Source organism: Aythya ferina (assembly GCF_964211825.1).
Source record: "Aythya ferina genome assembly, chromosome: 4".
Lineage (NCBI taxonomy): Eukaryota > Metazoa > Chordata > Aves > Anseriformes > Anatidae > Aythya > Aythya ferina.
Genome location: NC_140300.1, coordinates 7591246 through 7613487, shown reverse-complemented (window position 1 = coordinate 7613487; position 22242 = coordinate 7591246). Strand labels below are relative to the sequence as shown.

Here is a 22242-nt window from a genome sequence, read left to right as displayed (position 1 = left end):
AACTGGGGACTAGCCAGTCTGTTGAGTTTAAGACTACTTCACTGAAAGGCTGTATAATCTTTTTTGCGAGATTGTTTGGTTCCTGCTGCACCTCATGGCAATCAGCCCCACAGTTTAACATGTACTGTCTGCACAGTAGGTAGCCTGAATCCTGACACTAAGCTTCTGAACTTGCAACACTAGCTGGAATATGAGTATTTATTAAGTGGTACACTATGGATAGCTTCTAATATACTTACTTATCTATTTCCTTTTAACATGAAATGCTGACAAACTTCTATAAATTCAGCTAATTTAAACATGTATTTATTTTCTGGATGCTGAAATTAAATTAATTCTAAAGCAGTCATTTCATAGTTGTTCCCTTTGATTAGCTTCCCTTCTGCTTCTGTTCAGAAACATGGGGACTAATTTAGCACACGCTTACACCAACAAAACTGCAGTCTGGATTTATACTCTGGTAGCCAAGTCAGAATTTGTTCTGCTTGTTTTTATTCTTCTAACTAGCTTCCTCGCATTTGATTTTGTTTATGTATGGCCCATCTCTGTTGACATCTTTCAAAGGGATAACAGGAAGAAAGCCAAGCTGAAGATGTTCACATGCACGTGACTACAATGTATATAAACAAATGTAATGTATATGTGTGTGCTTAAAGATTTGTGAGTACACATATATGAAATAAATATGTAGAATGTAACGTGTGTGTGGAAATATATGAGAAAAGAAATCACTGATAAAGCACTAAGAAAAGTGCTCTTCCTCACAGCAGTAAATCGACATCCAAGATTTTTTTAGCTATCCTTGGAAAGAGGTTTATGTCAATAGGCTGTAATGATTTCAGGCCTTTATCCTCCCCAGAGGACCTCCCTGTGCTGCTGTGCTACAGTCTCTCCTGAGAACTCTGGGGTAAACAGCAGTGGTATATTATAATGACTTTTTGACTGTTGCTCACTGGCAGCAAATTTGAGGGTGACATTCAAGGTACATTTGCTAGTTTCTGTTCTGTGTTCTGATTTGTCATCCTTGGTCTGTCACAGACAAGAGTTTGGGGGTTGTGAGCAGTGGAGATTTGCTTTTGTTTCCTACACATTTCAGCAGCACAAACAAAACCTGAACTGTCTTCAGTAAGCTGTTAAGTAACCAAACTGGTACCAAACAAGTTTGTTTACTTGGTTAGCTGTCCTGTTGGACATGAAATCAAAGCAATGGCCTGGTTTTCTCCAACCCCCAAGTTCCAGCACTTCCTAAAATTAAAGAGAAAGTTAAATGGCAATTCCAGCCTGGAACTGGCTGACAGGAGTCTACCAGGCTCCAGGAATTAATCCAGAGGAAATGGATACTTCTGAGACTGACTTTATTTTCTTCCAAGATACCCAGGAACTAATATATACTCTGGTCAGCTCCGTTCCAAAAGGCCAGAGAACACTGCCCAAAAATGATGAAACTGAGAGCAGGGATTAACCCACATCTGCTTGCTGTTGTGCACAAAGTGGACTTTCATCTCAGTTGAGATTTTTTTTTTTCCAGAATTATTTCTTTTATGCCAGTCGAGGTTCTTCTGGCAAAGGATGCAGCTCTGTTAGTTACAACGGTGTTATGAAGGGGTAATTAAGTTGCTGTGTGGTGTAGCAGAGGGGTGTGCAGTTCTGCATTCCCTTATCACAAATTAAAGTGTTCTCCAAATTAAAAAACACTACAGTTAATGCATTTTCTCAGACATTTCTGTTTATACCACTAATTATCACACTAAAAAGTACTCCTGAAGTTCAGCTTCTTAGATAACTATCATAAACCATCCACTCTCTCAGGCAGAGAAGAAATCACTACAGTTCAGTAGTGGAAAAGATCTACCACACGGACAGACAGATGTCCCAGAAATGGGTGTCTGTCTCTGTCACCAGAATCTTTGAAGACTTTTTGCCTCTCTGTAACTGAGTTTTCATTTGGAAAATGCTTCAAAATTAGTGTTGGGTTCTGAATACTTTTGTCTTCGTTCCTCCAATTATAATGACTAAAACCATTACAATTAGCACATGACATTATGCACTGAAAAAAAAATCAATTTTCCTTTCAGTGTTTCTATTTAGAAAAATTGTTTTAATTCTGGTTTCACTAAAACAGTGTTTTTCAGGCCTGTCCACATATCATCTGACAAAACACCAACGTAGAAGGAAGGAAAGCTAACTGGATGGTATCTTGAATTCTAGCAAAGATCAAGCCATGTGTTAATTTATTTGCAAAAATTCAGTAAAAACAAATCCTGAAGTATTCATATACATGGCAATTAACAGTGGAGAAACCCAATGTTCCCTTTACTGTGTAACTTTTTCCTGTTTACTACCTATTCCCTTGCCTTCTACTGTTTTCCATCTCTGCTTTGACTCTAAAAGATGCAAATCACCAGCCCTGATTTCTTATTTAAACAGTCTATTTGCAGCCAAGACCTCTGGAGCCATTAGAGAATGACCATGTGAAAGGGCCAGCCTGTATTCACACTGCTCAGGAACTGCTCTTGCTCTGGGATCTCAGAGAATTCCAGTATCATATTTGCTTCACATGCTCTCCAAGGAGGGATAAAGTCACGCCAGTCCTTCACTTGATACGGCTCTTGTCCTGCTCCTAGCTTGCTGTGGGAATGGAGCTGGGGAACTGCGGCTATTTTGTCTCATCTCTGTGGCTCACAAACTGAATAGCCCATGCAAGAGTACGTGCTTGTGCGGGTGTGCAAGGGCACGGAGAGGGGCAGCTGATCACTGGGGACATGCCTTAAGCCCTCTTTTTCTGAGATGCCACCCCGCTAAACTTCCTTGCATAAAAGTTCATCAATGTAAGTAAAGGTTGGGCATTCAGCCTGCCAATTTTCTCATGCTGGTAGTGAGCCTTTAGAACAAAATTTGCCCGTATTTAAGACCCTTTTAATATTAGGACTATGTTCTACTAAATTTCTTAAAATTTTTTCTTCAGTTCTGTAACTGCCTGTTGCAGTTGCATATTTTAAACTAATAAAGAGTGTCCTTAATGGTGTGAAGATTTGCCCATTCCAACTGTGGGCAGACTCACCTTTTCAAAAGGTGCTATATCAGCTGAAAGTCACTGGGCTTCCATCACGTAGTCATGGTTTGTCTTTCCCATGCCCAAGTTCAGACCAAGTACCTGTAATAAGCCACCCTGGCTCACAGTCCAGACTACTCAAATTGTCTGATATGCAATGGAGATGTGTGCTGTTAACCACTTATTTTGGGGGAAACCACTTAATTATGGGGAAAAAAAGCAATATATTTTATAGCTATTTTCAATTATACCTATTGTAAAGACAATCCATCTGCTATATACTTGGGGAAAAGATCTGCAGCTATTTTTCCCATTGCTTGGACAGTTACAAGGCAATAAGTAATTTATTGCTTTGCTCTATTAGTCTTATGTATAAACAAGAAACATAACTGTGGGACTAAATGCCTTGCCACTTAAAAGCCAGCATTTAATTTTGTCCTTTTTCCATTTAGAAATTTTCTCCTCTTTCTGTCCTCCTGTTGCCTCTCTTGCCACTAAAAATGCGCAATTATAGTACTATACCATGCTACAATGGCATGAAAGAGCACAGATACAATGGAGGAACACGAGCACAGTACAACTTCTCATTTCAGTCATCCCTGCTAAGTCTCTGTGGCTTGAAACCCAGCAATGAAAGCAGACTCACATGCAAAGGAAGGTCTGCCTTATAGGATGGAGGTCCAAAAAGCTAAATCCCTCTAGGCATGTAAAAACATTCTTATCAAAGGAGCTGTTCATAGGCATTCACACAGTGCAAGGACAACTTGGGTTTTTCCATGATTAATGATAAGTTTGGAGGAATGCAAGCCACACTATACTCAGGGATTAGCTGTTTATCAAACAAAATACATTGGGAACTGGGGCAGCTGGGGCTGCTTAGCTACACATATTCGTTTGTTAGGTGCTCCTGTCCTCTCCCATTTCATAAGCAAAGGGTGTGTGTAACCCTAGCAAAGTCCCTTAAAGAATAACTGTGCACAGAAAGTCTGTTTTGCCTTGAATGTAGTCTCTTCTGTCTGCTGAAGCACTTGAGGTCAAGCTTTTATGAAGACATAATGCCCCCTCTTATTTTTCCACCAGCATAAACTGAACTTCATAGACTGAACTGGTACTTTATAACTGATATGCTTTCACTGAGGGCATTTACATTGCTATTATTGCTTATTTCCTCTGCTATCTAGCTTCCTAGAGGTTATGCAAATCAGAGATTTGGGATTATTTGTGTCAACAGTGGCTGTTTTATTAGAAAGCTTGTCTTTGAAAAGGTGGTTTATGTACAAATCATGTGTGAAGTCTCAAGCAGCTCAGACAGCAGTGCCAGAGCCCCACCATGTATGTATTAAAACTCTGAGATCAGACTTCTGGCTGCCACTCGGGACACTGATTTCAGTGGGACTGTGCCGACTTGGACAGCAATTAAATCAGTGCCAGCTATAAGCAGGGAAATATGCAGTGATAAACAGCTTTTCATTAAGTAAAGATTTCAGATGAGTCATGAGTAAATGTCATTTGCTTCCCAATACTCAGGCAAAGATACAGCTCTTAACATGAAACACTTCATTTCAGGGCAATAACACCACACTTGCTGTGTGGTGTTAACTCCTGGAGATCCTGTGAGTAATAATCTCCTTCTTATAGTCCACAGAGAGGGGCTATTTTCAGAGTTTACTTTAATATATTAAGACTCACAGGCTCTGTGTCTATGGATTTTCCGTCTAGAACTTTCACACCAATAATCTAGTGAGTATCCCTTAGGAAATGAAGAGAAAACTGGACAGGTTTAACCAGAATTGGCCATAGTAAAACATAGGCTTTGGGCATAAAACTGCCCAAGAGGAATATTTGATAAAAGAGTGCAGCTCCATGACCTTTTTGACTGCTACACAATCAGTTAGTGGTCCCTCTGCTGAAACTACTGACAACAGTGACACCTGTGATGGTGGTTTTTGTGGTTGGGACACCTGTCTGATAGAAATTGGGTCGAGGCTGATGACTCAGTGCTCAAAACCTGCCAAGCAGCTGTCAGATGGTGGGAGTTTTCACCATCTCCTAGACTGGCTGAGTGCTAACTGCTGACTTTGAGAAATACGGGTTATGAGACTTGACCAGCTTCCCGGACTTTCCCTGTACCCTGAGTCCTCTTTTATTTCCATCACTAGAAAAGCAAATGTGTTTGCTATTTATATATCCAATGTCCATTTTTAATTTTCTTGTGTGTGTGAGGGTATGTGAGCAATTCTTGTCTTTAATTTCGTCATGAAAGAAACTTGTTCCTATGCAGAAAGCCAAACACGCTCTCTGCACTGCCTCAGAGCAGTGGAAACTTACTGATTCTTTGGGAGGAGAAGTTAATGCTATCTTATCACAGCAAAGAAGCCAGGGAACCTGATCAGACACTGGCATCTTTTACAAAGCTGCATACTCTGCTCAGTGCTTGGTGAAATCAAGAAAACTTCCAGACAGACTTTCAAATGGGAACTCATCTTTAGCTACTAAAAGACAACCGTTTGGTCCACCTCCCCTATAACCATCTCCAAAGGGCACCTCACCCACAGGTGATTAAAACAGGCAGAGCTTCTGCAGTTGTCTATCTCTTTCCTTTGACTGAAGAGAGCTTGGGAGACCTGCTTGAGCTGGATGGTTCATTTTTAGTTGATTAAATTTAAGTGAAGTGAAGCCAGTCTCAGTATGACCAGCACATGATCATATATGGAAAATAAATAACATTGAGAAGAAGAGGTGACAGAAGAGCTTCCCACACAAGAAAGGTAGTTGACACTAGAATAGTAATCTTTCTCATTATTTCCCAGACCATTATTTCCCTTTTCCCAAGATGCTACGACCTGTTGTCTTCCAGCAGGCAAAAGAACGTGACTCCATCATTGCAATACTGAATATGCAATATTCATAATACAGAGAAGAAAATGAAGGCAAAGAACGTAAATCATTTGGCTACAAAAATCTATCAGTATTAGAACCAAGCTAATTATTTAGGGGTTGCTGGTTCCCATGGCTCTTTCAGACCAAGCTAATACCTTATTAATGCTTATCCCTGCTGTATTTAATACGATAAATCTTCATTTAAGAAGCTGCAACTCCTATAACATTTAATTACTTCACTGTGCAGCTTTAAGATGTGAGTGGGTTTGAAGGAAAGAAGGAAAAAAAAAGGGGGGGAGGATTGACTTCATTTGGATTTAATTAATTTTCTCTGTGGTTTGCTTGGTAAAAGGCTTCTCTCCTAAGGTAAGGCAGCTGTGACTACACACTGAAGTATAAGAAAAGTCATAAGATAGAGGCCAAGAGTTTGAAACCAGGTTACCACCTACACTGAGGCCGAACTTTCAGTTATGTTGACTGCACGTAAATGCTGCTGAAATCATAAGGATCTGAAGATGACTAGAAATACATCTCTACAACCTTGGTGGGGGAGAGAATGCCTGGCTATATGTAAGTATATCTTTATTTATTTATTTATTTATTACGTTCTTATTTTTGGTATTTCTGACAGTGAGCCCCTGATGCATGAGCAGCACAAACTGCTATTTCTGTGTTGTTCAAAGCAACTACTGTGAAAGCACCTTCACCAGGACTTTTGGGTAACAACTAGCAGCTTCAAACACCAAAATAAATTAACGTAAACTGCAAGGGTTGAAAAGTCAGTTGGGGCAGGAGGAGGGTCACAGGGGAAGGTCTGGATCTCAGCAAGGAAAGTGACATGACTGCAGCAGGCTGTGTGCCTGCCCAGCAGTCAGGTTAGGGAGAGGCCATGTTAGGCCCACACTGCTGTGTGGAAATACTCCTGTGGGATCGATGGTAGGCCATAGCCCAATGCCACTGCCACCAGTCTTTGTAACAGCTGCTATTGTTTGGTAGTTTTGATATACTAGTAGATAAAAGGAGGATAAGTACACAGATATCCTTCACTGAGCAGAAACAATGGAAACGCAATGTTATTTCAGTCCATTGAAGTATTTTAATCTGTCCCCTCAGCTATGGCTATACTCAGGAGGATTTAAACTTTGGATTTCTTTCAGAGATACTGAGGCTCTGATGCAGTTTCACATGTTACAACAATAACCATTTCAGGGCCAAAAGCTGTTTAGTATTTCAGGGTGAATGCTCTCCTGTTTCAACTAGCTGTTAACGTCTGGAGAGGAAGAGACAATTGTTTACATGACTGAGCGGGTCAGGATCTGCTTTTTATCCATCCTGCTCCCTGAGCAAATTTTGCAAGCAAATCTGAATGAGTGGCAAGGCTTGGCATGTCATGGGTTTTGAAACCCACAGCTCCTTGAGTCACCTGATTGTAAGATACTCGGCTATTATTTTAAAAAGACTGTTTATAGGTTTCTTCATTGAAGAGTGGAATTTGAAAGTGTGGTCACAATTGACCCAGAAACAGAAAATAATCAAAGAAACACAATATTTATTTATTTGCTTATTTGACAGAATATGACTTTAAGGATAATTTCACGGTTTTGGAGGCTGATTTAAGACTTCTGAATGCTTAGTGTTTACCACTGAGTTACATGAGTGAATGCTGTTTGGGGTAGTCCTGCTTCAAGGTGATTTTATATATCTATGGATTCTGTGTCATAAAGGATCATAGGTTTCCAGGCTCTCATTTATTTTCATAGGAAAGCCAACAGAGTTTAATGCTTACAGGTTTTATAAACTCTATAGGCTCACATGGAGCCAATTCAACAGCCTTCCAATGTACAAAGAAAACCTTGTGTAATAAAATCCATGAACTGATAGAAAAGTCTCTGTGTCCCAAAGAGCTGTAAAACCACTGATTAAAATCTGCTCCAGCATTGAAAGCTGAATATGGAAATGAAGAAGATACATATACAGTGAAAAATGTCCTATTTGATTATTTTCTCAAATGTAAAGACTTCTGGGAACCTGCTTTTGATTGGGATTTGATCGGGAATATTTTTTAGGCTGCAGTCATCTTGTACCATGGAAATTGGTAGAGTCTACTCATATATGCATCACCATCCTTAAATAAATGCTGTAGACTTTATCTACTCTTCCATGGTTGTAGATCCGGATGTACTGTTTTTCATCTTTCCACAAAGAAAAGGCCTTTTCATTCATGCCTCTGTACAATGATGTTGTTCTTCAGACAGGCTATAACTCATTCATATGAGTTGTGGCTTGAATGCTTGGTTTATAAATGTTCGCTGTCCTATGATGTAAATTTGTTCTTCTCTCTATGCTCCACAGAGACAAACACATTGGCCTCTCTTTCCTAGTCCTTGTCGCGACATCTGTGGCCAACCCTGAACTCATACTTTTTATAAACCTTTGTGTCCAGGCATAAAAGTCTTCAAATATACCAGATGATTCTCACCATACAGTTCCTACTTTTGAATGGTATTGATTATGGTTGATGATAGCCGTGCATCTTCCCAGTTGAGATTGGATGACCAAACAGAGCTAAGAATTCCTTGTGTGATCTCACTACAGTTGGGTGTCCTCAGATGAGTCCTTCTCCCCTATACCAGTGTAACACTTGAGATCTACCAGGGAGAACCAAGAGCAATTGAACAGCAGAAATGTAGGCTAAGCACATCATGGAACTGTTAATAAATGCAAAAGACTGTCAAATACAGTGAACAGAATACATATAGCAAATAGTACCTGAAACCCAGTGCACACATTTTTCCTCAGGCCTTCATTGTTACAGTCAGTCATTTTATTCCATTAGTAGTAATAATTTCTGTAGGAATGGAAGCAAACTTTGGGTTATATATGAATATCACAGTAGGCAGTAAGGAATGCATGTTTATCCCTGTTTTGATGACATCTGGACAAGCTAGCGACCTTTGGGCAGAATATTCACTATACAGAGATTTAATAAAAAAAAAAAAAAGAATTGGCAATAAATTTATTTTTCATGTCTCCACGCTTTCTAGTAGGTGCAGAAGTTGGCAGGCTGAAATGAAATTCTCAATAAAGATTATCTCCCACTTGTGGCTGGTTCAAGGACTGCATGAAAGAATACGCACAAAATAAATGCACCCAGTGTAGTCTCAGACAGAAGAAGCTCAGATTAATTTAGAGTAAGTTTAAAGAATTATCCCATCTTCTGGGCTCTCAGACATCAAAATTTGTTCTCCTCCCCCTTCACCCCCTGAGCTTATCCCTACCTGCCTCTTGGCTTTTATTAACACTGCCTACATGGAGGCATTTGTTTGATATTTAAATTGACAGGTCAATTATCTTTTCAAATTTAGTGATATGACAAGCCAGGGGGTTTATCCCATTACAATATTTCTAAGTGACAAAATTATTTTATCTCTCCTTGACAGTATTATTGACCTGTAATCAGCAGACGAATGAGAGAAACAGAGGTCATCTCAAAAGTAAAAAGCCAGCTAGAAAACTGTTTGGCCAATTATGTCAGTCATCTTGACTTAATCTTGCAGCAGAACAAGGAAAGATTTGTTGCTATGAACCTTGGCCCAACAAACCCTACATGGAAAGCTTTCCACTCAGTTGAAGGGGGGGTGTTTCATATGTGCGACTTCTTGCAGTGAGGTCAGTGGGCCCCAGGGGTTGATGGAGGATGAAAAATAGTGAGAGGTCAAGGTTTGTAAAGCAAATCAATTTTCTTAAAGAGAAGATTCTTCTTGGAATCAAGAACCCTGTGGCTATGTTATAGGTCAATTTTCACAAGGTTACAGCTGCTACCGAGCATCTGGGCTAGACAGCTTTTTTGGATGTTAAATCTCTTAATTGAGTTGGTGTATGTTTTTCTTTGAAAACATGTTTCCTTAAAAAATACTGAGCATTTTTTTCTAATAAATCATAAATAGTTATCACACATGCTTCATTTTTAAATCTGTCTCTTTGACACAAGAACGTATAAGCCATCTGTGTGTTCCTTAATCATTTTAGCAACATTTGTTTGAAGTGTGTCTGCTTAGTTGGGCTTTTAAGCTTCATTAAGAATAAAACATCCTGTTTACCAGAAAACAAAAATATTTTAAAAATCAATAATGCAAAATTTTATGCCAACAATTTGAGGTGGCTTTAAATGAATATCTTCCAGATATTAGGTCTTTAAATATATTATCAAAACCTTAGTAGAATAGACCCTACCTATTATTTGGCATTAAATAAAAGTTTTCACTGTTCTGGCCATGTCCAAGATATAGATGAGGTAAGCAATTGCTTTGTTTTCTCATAATTTGGCTAAGGCTTTTGGGTGTTTCACCACCTTGCACACAAAGCTGGACAATCAGTCTATTTGGTAGCTGGATGAGGTCAGTTATGGTGTGATCTTTTCCACAGGATTGATCATCATTCATATGAACAACCACCACAAGGTCAAGGTGACAGGGAGGCCATCTCCCTTAACATCTATGCATGGCAACCCACAGAAGTAAATCTACCTGAGCTCCTGAGGCTGCTGCTGCAGGGCCCAAGCAGGGGAGATGCAGGTCCCTGACAGATGGGGTGAGCCAAGCACAGGCACAGCAGCAGCTGGGAGGAGCCTGAAGGCAGAAAGACACATCAGGCAACAAAACTAAAGCTCTCACTTCTGCCATTATTATTTCTTTGTCTATTTATTTCCATTAATGTGTGCTGGCAATGAGAGGGAATTAGGGCCCAGAGTGCAGAAGAAATGAGGGAATAAAAAAGAGAAGGTCCTATTTCTCAACTGCAAGGATAGATGAACAGGGGAATAGATTGTTTATGTACCAGCCACATCAGTCCTCAGGACTTGCCCAGAAATCAGCAGGCTTATAGAACAGCAAGGAGAAATTCTGTTTGGAATAAATGCTAGAAGATGAATATCCATACTGTTATCCAAACTAAACTATTCGTTTCTAAAGGTTCCTTAAGTCATTTTGTTTTGTTTTTCCTGCTGGAACTGGTGGTCTTTCGCCAAAAAAAAAAAAAAAAAAAAAGAAGAAAGTGTCACTATAATTATTATTTTGAATACTGCTAAGTGTGTATTTTGAAGAGACATTGGAAAACAGAGTATGGCCCAAAGAGACAGTCATAGTAAATAAAAGGAACGGGGGGAAAAAAAGGCAGGAGCAAAAACACTAGACTTTTGGGACATCTAGACTGTTAACCTTGAATTTTGCAATTAGTTTTGACTGTATTCTTAGAAAAAAAAAAAAAAAGACTGTTTCTAAGAATCATTCTAAGAAACATGATTCTCAACAGGAATTTGGAAGCATGACTGTATTTTTGAAGTTGATGTTTTTCTTTATGTTGGATATAGTGGCATGAACTTCTTATTACCAGATATCCTGTCAAAAACAAGGAAGAAATCCACAGAACTTCTCTGGAAGTGCCTTGGAGTTAAACATTTGTTGGACAGGCACAGAAATCTGTAATGCACGACATAAACCTAATGTCATAACAAGAAACATATTTTCAAAGTAATTTGTCCAGAAAGAATAGTGTCAGGCATGTATTTGGTATTTTTCCCTATTTTTTCTTTATAGATTTTTTTTGGAATAGCAAAACTGGACACACAAATATAAACACTTCATTTAAACATACTGCTAACGCGTTTAAACATGTTTGCTTGCTATACTTTATTAAATTTTATTATGTACATTATTAAAAATTCTTTGGACAGCAATACTTGTTCAAACAAAGTGGACCGAGGTTATGGATATTCACTGGGGTTGAGAGAGATTGCAATAAACTGAGCTGAAGGCCCTTGATTATGTCTGCCCTGAGTAAATCACCCAGGCAAAATTTCAACTTGATGGACAGCCAAAGTGTGGGGCATATCCAAAGGGCATTTGAGACACACATCATGACATTTCGCCATGTAGGTCTGAGTGTTTCCTGTTTGGTAGAGTTAAATAATGATTTTTTTTTTTTTATGTGGGCTAGGAGTCTGCAGTTAAATCAAAGGTGGATTTGACCCTCAAGTTCTTCCTCAGAAGAAACTGCTCACTGTCAACTTGGATGACAAAAAAAAAAAAAAAAAACACTCAAATTTCCCATTTGTGTAACCCTGGGTTACACAAAACTGGTTAGACTCAGCTAAAGAGTTGCCCGTGCTGCCAGTACTTCAGAAAGGGTAACGTGAGTTTCAAGTCCATTGCATCAGCCCCCAGAAAGAAGGTTTTATAGTGCATTTCCCCACTCTGTGAGACAGACAATGGTTAGATTTGGACAAAGCATCTTGTCAGTCATTCTGGCCAGTTGGAAGAAATTAATCTTGGAAAAGTCATAAATCACATGCACAGGATTTCCCTACCAGAAAGGATGTTGAAGGAATTTTTCAGGAAAAAAAAAAAAAAAGAAGTCTGTAACAAGAAGAGATTTTTAGAGTGAAGGTTGTTTGTTTCCTTTCTAGGTTATCCTGTTATTGCCAAGAAGTCATGGATATAGACTCATGCCTTATGTATAGCTAAATTAGGAAAATAATAACTTGGGGAACAGGTGACCAGCTCCAGTCTGATTTATGCCCTCCAGAAACTTGAGTTCAGATCAAAGCTAGCAAGCAGAAATGTTTTGCTTTTCTATTACGTAATACACAACCATCACGTAATCTGGAATAATTAACAGATTAGGATCAACTAAAACTTGAGCTTCGGCTAGACATAAAGGCAGAGTGTAAGAAAATTGCATAGTCTGGGAAGCTCAGGGGGGAAAAAAACATCTGAGCTGAATCTCCTGCTCCTTTGAATTTATTTACTGCTGGATATTAATGGAGCAATCAGACATTAGATAAGGAGGTAGAGTTTACCAATTTATGGTAACACATGGCAATTTTTCCTTGGTCTCACAGAACTTTTTTTTTTTTTTTTTGTAATGGTTTTTACCACATTCACCAAGTCTGACTTCTTCTAATAAATAATGTAGGTCAGTTCTTCAGTTTAAAAAAAAAAAAAAAAAAAGCTGAAAATGAAATAACCAAGCCCAAATACATATTAAACAAAAGCAGCTGATGAATAAATTGCCATGAGGTATTTCCTGCTACGTGATGTTAGGTAATAGGGATCAGGATTTCTAGAATTAGAAAAGAAGAAAAAAATGGATTTGGGCAGAAAGAAATACCATGTTGTCTTTTTATCACACAGTGGAAAGACCGAGTGGCATGAATGAGTTTACGAACAGCTGTCAGAGGTGTTCCCATCTCATTGCACTGCTCTGTGAGAAAGGAATTTCTCCAGTCAATAAAATTCCAACAAGTTTGGTGCTTTTAGCTCCAGATTTGGTTCTGTATCAAGGCTGTTTTAGGAAGGGATGCAGTACCCTGCAAGTCACAGGTTGCTCACCTGGAGAATCCCTGCAGACCTGACCTGGCACCAGGGCTGTGGTAACATGTGGGTGGCTGTGGGTCCCTTGGGGAAGATGGGTGAGAACTGGAAGAATATAAGGGCTTTCTTCCCATCCTTCTTGGTGTTTTGGCCAGCAGACATGCAGATGGCATTAATATGGCTGGATACCTGCTATGGGGACAATATGTGTCCAGGGGGCATCGTGGAAGGCAATACTACCTTGTGCTGGCTGTGAACCCCCTCCACCCCTTAGCTGGCCAGTTATGAGTAGATTTCATCCCTTAGTTGGCCAGTGAGACTAGGGGAAGGAAGTAACTGGGCTAGCTTACTCTCTTTTTTTGCAGCAGTCTAGGAGGTACATTATTTCCTCCACTGAGCAAGAAACAGTTAATGTTCTCATCAAATTGTAACGTCAAACTGTGAAACACAAACCCCATTCTAATCCAAACAAGGCAGTCTCTTCTGAAACTGGACCAAGAACAACAGGAACACTCTTGAACTGCAGCAGTTCTTTCGTAACCACCTCTTGGTTCTTGGACCAGAATGCGTTTATCAAAGATGGATCTGTAGGATGTATTTTATAAGATTAATTCACTTTTGCTCCACCAGGCCCCAGCAAACTACCTTCTGCATTGATGGAGGCCGTGAGAAGTAACCACCGACAGCAAGTTTGCTGCATCTGAGGTGAAATGAGGTGGGAATGAGCTTGCTTGGTGTGCACATGGCCATGGGTGAGGGAACAGATGGCGGATGGAGGAGACACGCTGTCTCCTCCCACGGCAACTTCTGTCACTTGTTGAAATACATTTATGGGAGAAGGGGTTGGCTGTGTTTCATCTTGGGGCTTGGATCGTCAGCAAGATGAAAGTCCTGCACTGTTGTGATTTACATTACCCCGACCAGAGAATGGTCTCTGATCAGCCTTTCAGACAGATTTAAGGGTATCTTAGCCAAAGTCTGTCATTGCTGTGGTACAATTATTTTCCCATGCAGGTGCTGCGGCATTTTTGAAAGTATACATCGATTGTGTTGGCCAAATGTGTGACGTGTTGTGTCAGGTTGTGCTGGGCACCTTGCTAATTTTGATTAGCGTGTGTGGGTGTGTGTAGGGAAGAGGAGCCGCTGCAAATATTGTGCTTAGAAAGCAAGGTTAGCAGCAGGCCAAAAAATACAATGTTGTATCTGAAAAATGTGATCCCTGAAATGTAGAACAGCAAACTTTAATGTGCTGCAGAGAGTGATCAGGAATCGAAAAAGCTGCACTGATTTCCTTCAGTTTGGCTGTCTTTTATAGGGTGTTTCAGAGGGAACTGGAGAGCAAAAGGTCACTGTTTTTAAGACACTCTACGTTTCCATGACTGCAAGAATATGACAATCACACCACGTATCCTTTGGCTTTAGAAAATATCCCCAGACACTGAATAGGCAATCAGCTTGCCTTTTTGTACGTTGGAAAAGGCTTGTTTTTCCTTCTTGAAGAGAGTCGTGACCTGTCATTAGTTCCTTCCCCTGAAACACATCACATTGCTGACAGTAAAATGATGTTTTCATTCTAAGAATTCTACAGGGAAAAAAGGGAGCAGCCGTTTTCTCAAGGAAATAACCTAACAAGACCACGGTGATTACAATTGGCTGGAACATATCAGAAAAATAAGTGCTATGGTTACTCCAAACAAAAAAAAATCCAAGAAAGGAAACTTCAATTGACTCTTTTAGAAACAGTTTATGAAGGAAAGATATTTTAAGGTGTTTTCCTTCAGTCAGCAAAAGAAATCTTTGTGAATGGTTGATGAAGAAAATTATTTTTTACTTTTCTGAATGAAATATGTGGTATATTCACATAGAAGATCATCCATAGTTTGGAAAAAAGGATAAAAATAGAGAGCTTTATGGCAAAATTAAAATCACATCATGTAAGATATATGTAGCATAATATAACATAACATAATCTTAGACCCCAGCCTGCCAAATGCCAAAATTCAGCTCCTGATTTATGAAAATCCAATTGATATCAGTTAAGTCACATTGATACTAACATACAGGAAGAGAAAAATGTGTCTTTTGAGTAATGTTGGGCAAACCTGAAAGGGGAACTTTGTTTTATTTGGAGAAGTTGCAAGTTAGCTATGCAATGGTGGTTCTAAATACATAAACCAAATCTTTATAGCCCACTTGTGAAATATTTAAGGGACATATTCAGAAAGTTACTTGGACCAAGAACTAAGAATGAGAAGGAAACTTTCAAAAGGGAGCAAACTGAAGTAGCTCAATAAATGTCCTCTGACCTACAGTAATTTGTGTAAACTAAAGTTCTAGATCACTGTCTATGGTGTGTTGTAAGGCAGATTAGCAGAATATCTAGGCAAAAATATTCTAATTGTTCAAGTAAATTATCTGTGCAAGCTTTGATTTTTTTAACTTAATTTATAAATAGAGGTATTTATACTTTTGTTTTTTTTCAAATACAAGAAAAATCAGACCATCCATTAAATTCATCTCTTTATTTGTCTCAAGCCATGGGAGAAGGAAAAAAAAAAAAAAGCCTAGATGTCATCTCCATTTTTGCCATGAAAAGCCATAAAAAAGATAACCTGATATTAAGCGTTTCATCTTGTTTGGAAAGCATACGGATAGATTTCAATACAAAAGGTTGTTTAAAAAAAAATAAGTTTCACTTGCAAGTGTGAAGTCAGATTACACATTTCACAAGTTTTGCTCAAAACAGAGTGCGTATGTCTATACTGCAAGCAGCACATAAGTAGTCCATAAGATGCAATGTTAGTCCTTGTCAGGAAAAGAACAAAAGGTACAGGATTTTCTTTCACACAAAGACAGTGTTTCTAGGACAGCTGGAAAACAAAATTAAGCAAATGATACTTCCACCTGCATTCTGTAAGATCCACCTGCAACTCCCTAATAAGTTTCAAGTAGAGGTGTATGCTTACAGAGATGAATAGATTAAAAAAAAAGTCACGTCTAGAGATTTAGCTCTGAGAATGTAGGTCTCACCAGTAGATGTGGCCACTCAGCAGCAGGATTCCTTAGAAACCATTTTCCAAATTGAAATAATACAACATATTGCTCAGGGAAGTAGCCCAGGAAAAAAAATGCTCAAGCTGTACAGCACCAAAATGAGACCTCAGGCACCAATAGTACATTAGTCTCCCAAGCTTTTTTTTTTTTTTTTTTTCTAACTTCAGATTTTAAGCCCAAATATTAAGCTTAGTAAAAGGTTGCATAAACATAACGGACTTGAAGTCATTTAAGATGTCCAAACAATCCTATCTGGGATTCCTTCCTGGTATGGCAAAGAGTTTTCCAGAACCCCCCTGGAGGGAATGGAAGAAGAACTGGGGCTTTGTTCCTGCAAGAGGCATTCTGAAAGACTCAGTGACAGAAAGTGGGTGAGGTTTCAGTGGCAGCCCCTACCAAAAACAAGAGTTGTTCAGATCAACACAAGTGGGGCACAAACCTCTGAAAGAGCATGCTATTCAGAGGATCCAGCCTACCCCTTCATTGTCGACCACCCCTATAACGCAGTTGGTGTTACGCCCACAGAAACAACATCTGAGATTCTAATTTCCTATGGAGTAGTTTTATTATCTTGTTCCCAACCCGAAGTCAGGCCTTCTTTTTTATATAATTCTTTTATTTATTTATTTATTTATATAATTACAAACAAGGACTTGTCCATGAAGCCAACTCCTGATGGGCACAGCTGTCACAACTGCTGAAGGTTCCTCTGTCCCCTGGCTTTGCCTGTGCACAGCATTGCTTTCTTTACTTCTTATTTTGACAGAAAAGACATTTTAGCTCTTCCTCTTTGCAGAATATGGAGGTCAATAGAGCCCTCATTTACCATTGCTGTTCTTCTTACTGCTCTTTCTCCGTTTCAGGTCAGCTTTTGCAGAGAAACTAGGCTGTAACAGCCAAGGACCTGACCATTATCTTTTTATTTCACATTTTTACATCTCCCAGACTGTAGCTCACAGGCAAGCTGAACCAATACATCAGAACGAGACAGGTGAGATACTATTATAATGCTAAGTATTAAAAACTATCTCTGCACTGATTATTGAGCAAAAAGCTACTGCTGTATAATGGCAACTGTTGATTCAATGGCTGTGGAAGTGCAAGGTGTAGAGGGCAAAAGCTTCTTTATTCAAAGGGAAATTATGCTTCAAAACTGGCTTTATTCCAGCACTGTCGATAGACCGGTTCTCTCTCCTTCCCCCTCTCTCTATATAATCTCAGTTACTTACAACATTAAAGGTCTTTAGAAGCTTCTTTCTGCAACAGAGCCCTGTTTCTGCCCCTCATCACCCCAGTGAATGACAATTTGAAAGAAAACCAGAAGCCTTGCTATGGATTTACAAGTTTCTCAGAGCAAATCACTGGATGCCAAAGAAGCTGCCAGGCTACTGCAACTTGCTAGCAGTTATAATCAGCGAACAAAGGAGTCAGAGGCAGCACCAAGGGGGAACCTTTTGTGAAAAATATTGACCAGCAAATTACACTGTAGACAGTGCTTTGGCACTTGGCTGTCTAAAGGTGACTCAAACGATTCGTTTAGCTCTGCTAGCTGGTTTCTAATTACACCAAATGCCTGACTGTTGTCAGTGGGCCCAGTATTTTGTGAGCGGGTGCTCTTCGCATGTGTCATTCATTACCTCACACTGTACCAAGAGCCATCTCTGCAGGGAGAATAGTTGGCAATGCCATTCATTTGGATAATTTCCTCAGATAGTGGATTGCAACAAAACCCTCAAAACAATCCCCTTCTACGCTTCCAAAACAAATAAGAAAGAAAGAAGAAAGGAATGAAGGAAGGAGAGAAGAGAACAAAAGAAAGAAAGAAGAGAGGAGAGAGAGAGAAAGAAGAGAAAAACAAGCCTACAAAAAACCAGCAGAGCCCCCAGCCACCACATGCTAATTTCAGTAAATGCCCAAGAATGAAACGGTGGCAAGTTGCTGTCTGGGGTTTACAAACTGAACACAGTTTACCCTTTCTGGGTTTTAGCTGGACTCCTGCTCTGGTGCCAGAGTAACAGCTGTAGCAGCTGCACTTGCATTTTGCCACCCAGTACAGGCACCTGCTGCGACCAAGGAAGTGAAAACCCACAAGAGATGCAATTTTCTTTTAATTACATTAGCCTGGTTTTGGCAGCCAGCCATACAACAGAGTATTGGTGGGGATGTGGACTCTATTCACAATTAGAGCCTGTCTGGGGGTTACTTTTGACACGTGGCAGGGAGAAACTGGGCAGAATCCATATTAGTGCTGATTCCTGGTTGGGAGAAATAATCAAGACTGACGTTTTTTGCTACATGGTGGTAACTATATTGAACTCTTAGATCTGTTTTATGCACTTTGCAGACTGTCTGGATTATAGCAGTTATATACATGCCACTGAAATATCCAGGGTCAAGCCTGAGTACCTGAAAATCACCCATGCTCTTTAATTGCTATTTTGACCCAAACGATGTTGCCCCAGACGTGCCTGAGCGCAGTCTGAGTTATGGCATGGGTGAGGCTGCTCCCAAACAGTCTGTTCCCAATAAGCTGTACGGATAAGGACATCATCTTTTGGAGAGAGAGAAAGTTGAGGCATGCAGACGTGAGCCATGTGGTGCCAATTCTCCCCAGGGCCAAAGCAGGCTCTGGCCTGTTTCATTTATTTCTCTAGAGACAGCTAGCTCCACCTGACTGTCCCTGGCTGCTGTGGAGAAGGAGATGGGCTCTGGGTGTTTTCCACAAGGGGAAGAAGCTGTTCTTTGTTCTCAATGTGCTCAGTGGCTAAAATTATCTTTTCTGTAGCAGGTGCATTCACGGTCTTTATGCTAGGATGGTCACAGTGAGGAATAACATACCATTTCTTACAGCTTACATTAGCTACCTATTGCCAACTTGCAGAATATATTGAGGAAATATCATGACCCAACAACGCCGCGCAAGCAATGCTTGTTCACTGTCCATTTAGCCTCAGATACTGTGGCTACCTGAATTAAGGTCTGTTTTCACCTTAGGCAAGCTCTTACTGTTTTTAACCTTTTGGGCACCATTGCAGGATCTGAGCCATGATGCAAAGAAGAACTTTGGATCTCCATCTCACATTTTGCCCATCTACATCAGCAAAGATGCCTCAGAAGCTGGCAAAAAGTTCAGGTTTGTAAGATGCTCACTGTGCTCACCTTGGCAAGGGGATGTAAGTGGGGAAGACCCGGTGCACCTTCCTCTGCGCTAGCAAAGTGTCTCCAAGAGACAAGCAATGTGTCCCTTGTTGTTTCACCCAGACTTGGTCCCTGGGCCACCTGTGTAAGTGCAATGAGCAATGCTCCTGGTATGCATAAGCTGCCACAAAAACCCTTCACAGGTGCCTGACTGTTTGAATTCCCAGGGCGATGCGCCACAAAACAGATGAGTCTCAGCACACTCTTTCTGTTCAGAGACCTGGCAAGCCCCTGGATCCTGTAGGAGACAAGACAAGGAGCACACTGTGGACTCACGTATGCCTGAACAAGAGCCATCAATCTCTCTGCCTCTGCACTATCAGAAGGGAGCTGGCACTGAAAACAGAGCAAATGACATAGTGCAAGATGTTTCCACCATGGCAGGGCTGTAGTGCAGACCAGAGACTGTGCAGAGTGTCAACACATACGTCTGCAGGATGCTGAAAGACTCAGTCATCAGAGGAGGATGAGAGCTGGGCTGAGTGTTAACAGCAGAGTCACGAGGTTGGTCACGAGGAACAAAGGTGGAAAGAGAAGACACAGAAAAGGCTTCTCTGTCCTGGCTGATCAAGTGGGTGAAATATTTGCTGGAAAAAAAAGTTTCATGGTTTCTTTAGTAAGGCTGTAATCGTGCTCCTGTTTCTGAAGAGCTTTATTCCCAGCAAGTGACAGGATTGCATAGCACTGTGAACAGCACTCAGGACTGTCTGGAACATGAAAAGCAGGGCTTTGAGGAGGGGTGTCTGTGTGTTTTGAATAACATTTTCCAGTTAAAAATGTGCATCAGATTGTTCGTCAGTAATACTCATATAAAAGAAATCACACTGATATTTAGGTAATACTCATTAAAAGGACAAACTCTTTAAACAACAGTGTAGTAAAATTGGGGTAAATTAAAGAAAAAATCTGGTAGGTGATGTCAGAGTATTGCTCCTGCTTTGAGCCACTGCCGGTGAGATGAGAATAAGGCCTAATGTGAAGTGAAAAGATCAAACAAAAGCAAAGAGTGAAAAGTGGGAACAGTAAAGGAATTAGTAGTAATTGTGTTGAGCCTCCCTCCATCTTCTTCAAGCCCTGTTTGGGATAGAAGAACTAAAGCCATGAAAAACAGCTGAAACAATGTCATCATTCAGGTTTCCACACATTTCAGATGATGACCAGGTCAGTGGTGACCTTGGAATAAAACAAAAAGTTGTCACTGGGTTTGAATCAAAGTCTTGGTCACCTTCAGTACCACAAGGAAGCAAGTTTGGGAAACTGGATAGGAAGTCATATACAGATGGCCTTATTCTGTCAAAAAATAAAAATAAAATAAATAAATAAATAAAAACACTTTTCTTCCTTGATGTCTTAAAATAACACATTAACAGCATTCCTTCAAGAGGGATGCATTCCCAGGTAGAGCCTTGTAGTGCACTCATGGGACTGTCATGGTGAGAAGGATTTCTTTTATTTCCTGTATTCCTGTTTGAAACAAAAACTGAATTCATGGCCAATCCCTACTCCCAGTGGTGGAAACAATCCTGGAAAAAAAAAAAAAAAAAACAATTTCAAAATTTCTATGGGTTTTGGATGACGGGACAACTTGGGCTGTCAGCCACAATAGGTCTGCTTCAGACAGCTCATGGGGTAGTAAGTCCTCTAAGGAATAAAAATGATCAAACCGCCAGAAACTCCATGAACCCAGGCATTCTTTTTTGTTTGTTTGTTTTTGTCCAAAGAATGCGTGTGCCTATGGATGTATTGGAAAACAGAAGGGGCTTTTACCTATTCCCACCTTTTCAGAGCTGTAACTTTAAGACACATCAACCCTGTGGTGGTTTACAGTAAGTATTGCAGCAGCAGCAAGATGATGGAAATAAGTCACTCTTAAACATACAAAGCCTGAGGTAACACGTTGAGAAGCTTCCTGCTATTGTGGCATAGCTTTGATTTCATCTCCCATGCTAATCTTAACCCCGATCTCTTCTCTTCATCTTCTTACAGTGCCTGTGGCTTCATTGCCCCAAATCTAAAACATTACAGCATCCTTACAGACATCAGCCCAGCATTCTCACTCCCTGTCCTTCATACCATGTCCTCTCCCAAGCCTCCCAGTGAAGTCAACAATTTTTTCAGACTGTGTGGATATGAAATCCCACCTCCACCATGCAGAACTTCCTCCTTTCCCCATCAGCCAGAGTCTTTGCTCTTCACAAAGAGGAAGAAATGTTGGAAATGTCTTATTTGTTAAAAAGACTCAATGCTAATGCTTTCTTCTTGGTAGTCAGTTTCAGAACCTGAAAATAGGAATCTTCTTTTTGAGAAGCTTAGCTGCAAGCTAGGTTACATGTCTAGGGGGTAGTATAGTTCTCAGGGAAAAAGTCGTCCAAAAATCCTTGTAAGAAAAGATAACACAATGTACAGTTACATATGCAATTCATTTGCATCTGAATGTCCAGTATTATCCTGGCATTGTCTTATCTACATACAGCTGCACATGAAAAGGCCATTACAGTTATGTCAAAACAAAGCAACCCATTACAGTTCCCTATGAACCCAGACCACGTGCCACTCGGTTCTCATTGCCACCCCTTGCTTGTCTAAAAGTAACAAGCCGCTTTCCCAGACAGCTCCTATTGATCAGCTCCTGTTGGCAATGCAAATTCCTTCCGTGTGCAGTCAGGCATAGCCATGAGCCTCAAGCAC

General features: G+C 40.1%; 1 protein-coding gene across 19 annotated transcripts; it reads left to right on the top strand.

The window, feature by feature from the left end:
- The first annotated feature begins 5912 nt into the window (after positions 1-5912).
- Positions 5913-21348, top strand: LOC311435619 (uncharacterized protein). 19 transcript variants are annotated; one of them, XR_014692270.1, is made up of 5 exons: positions 5913-6502; positions 13933-14017; positions 17220-17347; positions 19392-19489; positions 19722-21348. XR_014692270.1 is itself a non-coding variant. In XM_084516818.1 (5 exons), exons 2-5 carry the CDS (start codon positions 14013-14015, stop codon positions 19912-19914), a joined length of 465 nt encoding a protein of 154 aa, XP_084372944.1. In that variant the 5' UTR covers positions 5913-6502; positions 13933-14012; the 3' UTR covers positions 19915-21348. The 19 variants fall into 19 exon arrangements, 2 of the variants coding, with proteins under 2 accessions (XP_084372944.1, XP_084372943.1); XR_014692271.1 differs by having other exon boundaries at positions 19698-21348; XR_014692273.1 differs by having other exon boundaries at positions 17623-19489; positions 19771-21348.
- The last annotated feature ends 894 nt before the right edge of the window (positions 21349-22242 follow it).